We start from the raw sequence: 8,136 nt of genomic DNA, 5'->3' as shown, positions 1-8,136 counted from the left end.
AATTGGCTGACAGACACAGACTCTGAATTCTGTGAATATGCAAATGCTGGGGCATTTCGCGGCGACATATATGCCATAGATAAGGGACCGGTTTTCTGGACAAGCGGAGGGGCGACGAAAAGAAAATGCGCTTTTTATTAATAATTATTATTATTGTTATTATCATCTCAGAAGCCTATTTCATGTTTTTAGCGTTTTTCTTGTTCTCATGACGACACTCCTCCGTTGGCATGGACTAGAATTGGGCAATGGCATGGTCAATGAACTGCTGATTGTTATCTGGCATTATTACTGGAATAGATAGAGAAAAAACATAATAAACAAACATGACTAACAGATTCGGCAAAGATGCTAATCGTAAGAAAAAAGGGACCGATGGATTATTCGGAAAGTTGGGGATTCCGAAGTGTCAAGATTGAGCTCATTTATCTCGATTCCTGTGAAAGATATCAAAAAGTGTTCAACTGATAAAATATTGGTAATATTGTGATAAACAATTTACCAATTGACAACTTTTTGATAAATTTTTAAAAAACCAAGATAAATTCGCTCAAAGTTGACGGCTTAACTGGCACTCTACTAGAGGAAATACGTTATTGGGGAAAAAATGGAGAAAAGAAAAAAGTTCAACTTCACTATCAGCCCAAAAAAAAACTACGTAGAAAACCACGACCCTCGATGGCCCATTGACCTCGGGGAGAATAATTTCAAGAAAGGGAGAAATGAAGGAAAGAATCAGTTCTCCTCTTCTCTGGGGTCCGGATAAGGAGGAGAAGGAGCCAAGAGCTCCAGCTGGGTTTTTTCATGACCTAGCAAATAAAATCTAGGTCATGACCTGAAAATTTAAATATCTTGGTCACAACCTAAAAATTGGAATCTAGATCATGACCTGAAAATTGAAATCTAGGTCATGACCTGAAAATTGGAATCTAGGTCATGACCTGAAAATTTACATCTAGGTCACGACCTGAAAATTGGAATCTAGGTCATGAACTGAAAATTTAAATCTAGGTCACGACCTGAAAATTGGAATCTAGGTCATGAACTGAAAATTTACATTTAGGTCACGACCTGAAAATTGGAATCTAGGTCATGAACTGAAAATTTAAATCTAGGTCACGACCTAAAAATTGGAATCTAGATCATGACCTGAAAGTTTACATCTAGGTCACGACCTGAAAATTGAAATCTAGGTCATGACCTGAAATTTGGAATCTAGGTCATGACCTAGAAAATAATATCTAGGTCATGACCTGGATATTGGAATCTAGGTCACGACCTAAAAAATAAAATCTAGGTCATGACCTGAAAATTGAAGTCTAGGTCATGACCTAAAAAATGAAGCCTGGGTCACGACCTAAAAATGAAAATCTAGGTCATGGCCCAGAACCCAGGACCCGGCTGGAGCCCTTGGCTCCCAGGTGGAGCTCCTAGCACCTTCTCCTCCTTCTCCGGACCCCAGAGAAAGCGAGAACTGATTCTTCCCTCCATTTCCCTCTCCCTTTATAGTACTCCTCCTGAGGTCAATGGATTTCTACGTAGATTTTTGGGTCTAAAATTTAATTTAATATCGTTTTTATCACAGTTGAATTTTCAAATTTTGAAGTCTATGTAACGTATTAAAAATGTCTTTATTTTGACCTCATTTATCCAGTTTCCTGTGAACGATAACAAAAATTTGTCAATTGATAAATTGCTTATCATGATATCATGAACATTTTCTCAGTTGACAGATTTTTGATATCTTTCACAGGAGCCGAGATAATTGAGCTCAAAATGGACGTATAGGGTGGGCTTCTATTATAAGAAATAAGAACTTTTGAATCCTTCCGTCCAAAATCCAAAATTCTGATTTTCAAATGCTCGTTTTCTCATTCATGTATCTATTTATCTCTTTCAATTAAAACTTCTATAATTAAACGGTAGCTTACATAACAATAGCAGTGTCAGCACCTTCAATATCAAATGTCTTCTGACCTACTCATTCATTTTTCTTCTTTTTTTTCTATTTTCCGTTCACATTCATTTTCCTTTATTGCGTCACAAAGTAAGCGGGGTCTTTTCTTCTCCCCTCTTTTTTTCCATCGAATGGTATCTGAATGTGTGCACTCCAAATTGCATACCAAAATGTAGTGTTTGCATATTGCCTCCATGTGTGTGTACTCTCTTCTTATGAGTATGGGTATGTAAAAGAGGAAAAAAAATGGATGTAAAGGTGAAGAACTGACAAAATGAAAAGAGAAAAAAAAAGAAGAATTGGAGGTACAGTAATCCCATGGAAACAATATCGGAAGGAAAATGCCTTAAACACAAAAAATTATAACGCCCCTGATATTTAACTTTTGAGCAAATTTATCTCAGTTCCTGTAAAAGATATCAAAAAGTGGTCAACTAATAAAATAATGGTGATAATATGATAAACATTTTATCAGTTGACAGATTTTGGATGTCTTTCATAGGAACCGAGATAATTGAGTTCGAAGCTGAAGGTTTGGGTGTGTTTCTTATAGAGCAAATACGTTAATCAAGGCTAACGTTGTATTAGATAGAAATTAGAGAAATCTTGAGATCGATAAAATTCAGAAAATCTAAGAAAAACCCAGAATTCGAATTCTGGAATTCACGGATTCGTAGAGTATGTTTGGCAAGAACTGTAACTCGCCAATTTTGGAAGTGTTCTGTTTCAAAAATACAGAATGTATAATTCTACTAGTTGATTTGCGCTCCTCTGGTAATCTTTTAGCTTGTCGGATCAAATTTTTAAAATCTCATTCCATAAAACCTGCAATAGAAGGGCACCCATACTGTCCAGTTTGAACTCAATTATCTCGGTTCCTATAAGATATATTAAAAAAAGTGTCAACTGATAAAAAACTTACGATAGTATGGTAAACAATTTATCAGTTATCAACTTTTCTATATCTTTCATAGGAACCGAGATAAATTGGCTCATAGTTAAAACGGCATTTCCTCTGGACGCCCACCCGAACCGTCAACTTTGAGCCAATTTATCTTGGTTTCTATAAGAGATATCAAAAATTGACCAGCTGATAAAATGTAGCTGATATTATGATAAACCATTTATCAGTTGACAACTTTTTCATATCTTGCATAGGAAATGAGATGATTGAGCTCAAAGTTAAAGTCTTATTTTACAAGATCAACGGTAACAGAGATTTGGTTTACTGTATCTTTTTTCTTCTCTTTTTACTCCCATTTTCCCAGCAGATCGGTCCTTCAGATTTAAGGATTACCAGGTCAGTTTATCTTCTTCTTCACATCTCTATCCTTTCCAAAGAAGTTTTGACCTTCCGCCCCCCGTTTTCCCTTTGCTCTCCATCCCCCCGTAATTTAATGTTTCTCAATCACACCATCTGCCCTTCAGTCACTTTTTTTATGCCATTGTTCATTTCTCTTGGACCCTCTTGATTTGAAACACTCTCTTTTCCCAGAGAGAGCAAATGCACACTTCGTTTTACCCAACTGACCAGTCTCTGTACACCAAATCGACCGACGGTCCGCCCTTCGTCCGCCCAATGTTCGCCAGGGGAAGAAGAAGAACAAATACATTCTCTTATTTCATTGAAAGAGGGGGACACCACCCACCACGTCACTTCTCGGGTTTTTTGGGTGGCATTGGTGACCTCCAGTCCCTCCCCCCTTCTTCAACACACATACCAAACCACCCTTTTTTCTCGGGTCCACACCATTTATTAGTTTTTGGCAGTTCGACTAGAGATGGTCGTGGTGCATATTGATTTTGTTTTTTTCCTATCCTATTCAAGTTTTTCACTGGATTTTCAACTTTCCGGGTTACTGTATCCTGAAAAATTGAGTTTTCGAATTTTTTCTGCTGCTGCCTCACCACCCCAAAGATAGTTAACTTTGAGCCCAATTATCTCGGCTCCTGTCAGAGATATCAAAAAGATGTCAACTGATAAAATGTTCATCATAATATCAGCAACATCTTATCAGTTGACACATTTTTCCCAATTTTTTTAGGAAGCGAAATAATTGAGCTCAAACTTGACAACATGCTTCACGTTAGCTTTTAGAATTAGTAGGTTTCCTAGAACTCATCCTATTCTTCTGAAAATTTCTGGAAATTTGTTCTTTGGGAAATTTTTGGTTAAGCGGATAGTCAATTACACTAATCCCCCGTTTGATTCTACTTTTTGGGTTTCTATCGATTTATGATCTACCTTTTTTTCTTTTAGAACCCCACCCTATTCGATCCCAATTATCTTGATTTCTAAACGATATATAAAAAAATCTGCCAAGTGATGAAATATTGGTGATATAATGATAAATAATTTATCAGTTGACAACTTTTTTATATCTTTTATATGCATCGAGATAATTGAGCTCAAACTTGACTACCGTATGCGCTCTAATAGAGACCTACCCTATACATGCACTTTGAGCCTAATTATCTCGGTTCCTAATAGAGATATCATAATTTTGTCAACTAACAAAATGTTAATCATAATATCAGCTAGATTTTATCAGTTGACAACTTTTTGATATCTTTCACAAGAATTGAGATAATTAAGCTCAAAGTTGCCATTAACATTCCGAATTTTTCAGCTACCGGAGAAGCCCCCCCCCCCCCCCCCCACCCAAGCCGTCGACTTTAAACCCAATTATCTCAGTACCTAAAAGAGCTTTGAAAAATTGTCAACTGATAAAATGCTTATCATAATATCAGCTACATTTTATTAGTTGACAAATTATTAATATCTCTTACATGAACCGAGATAATTAAACTTAAAGTTGACGATTTGGGTGGAGCTTTTATACGGTGTCTAATCAGACAGTAAAGAAAAGGTACAAAAAAACTAACATTTCTATCAAATAGATCAAACCCTTTTTTGAATTTCTTAAAATTTGATCTATCGAGGAGTACACAAAAATTTTTTTATCATTTTTCAATTGTCTTTCTGATTTCCTTTTGTTTCTTCCAAATTTCTCGCCTTCAAATTCTTCCTTATTTAAACCAGATGCGCCGATGGCGCGCCAGTGCCTTGCCCATTATCTAAATTAGTTATCCCTCCGAACTGAAAAGTAGAATAAGTTATTTTGCATGTCTAGAACCACTGACAATGTTTTATTCATTTGAAAAGTTCCAGAGAACATTAGACAATGTTCCTGGAACGTTTCAGATTTTTCTATGAATTTTGATCTACCCTCCAGAAACTCCCTGCGAAAACTCAAAGACCCAAAAGCTAATGAACAAAAAGGTTTTTTTTTCAAGTTTCGTTCCCTCACACATTTTCTTGTTTTATCTTTTGTTATCACAACTTTTTCTTTTTTCTCTTCTTCTTTTTTTTCACATTTTCACTTTTCAACCACTTTTCCTCTTAAACTTTTTCGCCTTCCATCATCTTCTTATTCTCGTTTATCTTCTACTTTACACTAGAAAACAAATCTCAAAATCTAACAAGTGAAAACGTTCGATTTTTTACAGCAGTTTCCAGTCAAGACCATTCGAACAAAATGGATGAGACAAACGCCTTCTCGCCACTCAACCAGTTTATTATGCAGGTAAGGGGATTTCGGTGGCCTAGGATTTCATTTTGGGGTTTTTAGGTCAGGGTAGTCTTAGTCCTTTGGTAAATAATTTCAAGTTGATTTTGTTTAGTGGTTTTCTAACCTTGATGAAGCCTAGAAAAGCCAAATTACCGTAAACCCCCTGATAGAAGCCCCATCCTACGCACTTTTTAAGCTCGATTATCTCGGTTCTTTTGAAAGATATCAAAAAATTGTTACATAATAACATGTTGCTGATATTATCATAAAAATTTTATCAGTTGACAATTTTTTTATATCTCTTATGAGAACCGAGATAATTGACCTCAAACAAAAACGTATAGGGTAGACTTGCGGACAAATAATCGAAGTCGCCGCTTAGCTACGCGTTGTTGGAAGCAATTATCTCAATTCCTGTGAAAGATATCAACACTTTGTCAACTGATAAATTGTTTATCATAATATCAATGACATTTTATCAGTTGATACTTTTTTGATATCCCTCACAGGAATCGAGATTATTGAGCTTAAAGTGCACGTATAGGGTGGAATTGAAGTCGCCGCTTCGCTAAGCGGTCACCCTTCGCGTTGGCCTGCTCTCTCATTCTGTGAGAGCAATATCTCGATTCCTATAAGAGATATCAAAAATGTCTCAACTGATAAAATGTTTGAAATATTATGATAAAAATTTTATCAGTTTACAGCTTTTTGATATCTCCCCTAGGAACCGAGGTAATTAAACTTGACTACCGTATGGGCGCTATTAAAAGTCCACCCTATTTGTCCTTTTGAGTCGAATTGTCTTGATTCCTATGACAGATATGAAAAAGCTGACAACTGATAAATTGTTTATCATAATATCAATAACATTTTATCAGTTGACACGTTTTTGATATATCTCACAGGAACCGAGATAAATTGGCTCAAATTTAAAAGTTAGAAAGCCATTCTACAACAGACGTTTTGAGCACATTGTGATTTTTTTATTGATTTAAAGATTTTCTAGAAAACTAAAGGGCGAAAATTCTAGTCCCTCGTTTCTTACACCCAAACATGAATTCTCATTTTTCAGCAGAATTCAATCTCACCAACAAAAAATCCACTGGTCGATGAGAAGCTGTTGGCGTTCGTCCGAAATGCCCTTCAGAACAATCAGACGCTTCAAGGAGTCTTCCCGGACCAACAGCAACAAGCTCAACAGATTCAAAATCAGCAGCTCCAGAATCCACACCTTCAACAGCCACAACAACTACCACAACTACCACAACCACAACAACATCAGCTCCCAACAAACACTCAACTTCCAGTAGTAATTCCGCCGAACGAATCGATGATGAACAGTTTCAGTGGAGCAGCTGATCAGATGCTCAAGGCGTCTCCGTCAGCATCATCCGATATGAGCTCTCTGGACAGTGCTGACATGGCAGAGCAGATGCTCATGGCTCGGCAGCAACAGCAAATGCAGCAGCAGCTTCAACAACACCAACTTCAGCAGAGCGCTTTCCAGCCAGTGACTCCACTTCAACAGCTTCACATTGACTCGTCGGCAGCGAATATTGAAGCTGGAACTCCGAATAGCATGGAGTGAGTTTTCTAGAGGTTTTTGCTCCATTCTAAATTCCATTTCTCTTCCAGACAACGCTCAATCGGACGTCACGAATCGTGGTTCGAGTGCTTCACTACCACACGTCACTGTGAGTACGAAGCACTACTGTACTCGGTCTATGTGGCTGAACGAAACGAGAGAAAATACGATGGATGGACCTATTTCGACTGTCTCCATCGTCTGCAAAGCAAATGCCGCTATCGAGTTCGTGCCAAGAAGCAAGACGAGTTCTTTATTGTCGAGGAGAAGGGAGTGCATAATCATGGAGCTGTTGAGCCCGTTGGACAAGCTGGAAGTCATGCTGGATTGCCAAAGTGAGTAAGATCCTATGCTTTAGTATCCTAAAACTTTTGAATCCAAGGATATCAGACTGATTCAAAGATCAAAAGACACTCTCCTAACCCAATTCTCTTTCCAGAACCATTCGTGAGATCGTCGACAAATCGTACAACGAGAGCTGGCCATTGGAGGTCCGTAACGCCAAAATCGAATCAGAGGTCAAGCGTTTGGGATTGCCAGAGAATCCGAGACTCGGTCGCCAGATCGACAATCGTGTTGCCTATCTACGACGAGTCAAGAATCTTCACGAAACTCGTCGTATTCAAGATCAAGTCAACGGTTCAATGGGGTTGATCAAAGATTCGGATCAGTTGTCGGAGGCTCTTTACAATCCAGCGGTCATGCAAGCACTAATCAATAAGAATGGAGGTCAATTGACGGTTGGACAAGGAGTGGTTGAGCAACTTTTTGGATCTCAAAATATTGCTGACTTGGTCGCAGGACCGCCATCCTCATCTGGAGCATCCACGTCGTCGGGAGCCTCTGTCTCTCCACCTCTCCAAGAGTCAATGGAGAAGTTGACAAAACCATTGGCAATGAACCCAACTCCAGAATTCTTTCAACTCCTTCAACAGCAGCAACAACAAATGAATCAGATGAATCAGATTAATCAGGTCACTTCTCAACAGGAGAACACTCCAATGGAAAATATGCAACAATAG

The 8,136-nt window shown here is 37.9% G+C and overlaps 1 protein-coding gene across 1 annotated transcript; it reads left to right on the top strand.

Annotated features, from left to right (window-relative positions):
* Positions 1-5,496: 5,496 nt before the first annotated feature.
* Positions 5,497-8,136, top strand: CBG13423 (the record flags this gene model as incomplete). The annotated part of the gene is made up of 4 exons (XM_002630005.1): positions 5,497-5,544; positions 6,602-7,113; positions 7,165-7,449; positions 7,554-8,136. The coding sequence occupies 4 exons, from the start codon at positions 5,497-5,499 to the stop codon at positions 8,134-8,136; spliced, it is 1,428 nt and encodes a 475-aa protein (XP_002630051.1).

Source organism: Caenorhabditis briggsae, assembly GCF_000004555.2.
Source record: "Caenorhabditis briggsae complete genome, chrII, whole genome shotgun sequence".
Classification (NCBI taxonomy): Eukaryota; Metazoa; Nematoda; class Chromadorea; order Rhabditida; family Rhabditidae; genus Caenorhabditis; species Caenorhabditis briggsae.
Note: the sequence above shows the minus strand (reverse complement) of the source record. Positions and strands in the feature narration are given on the sequence as shown.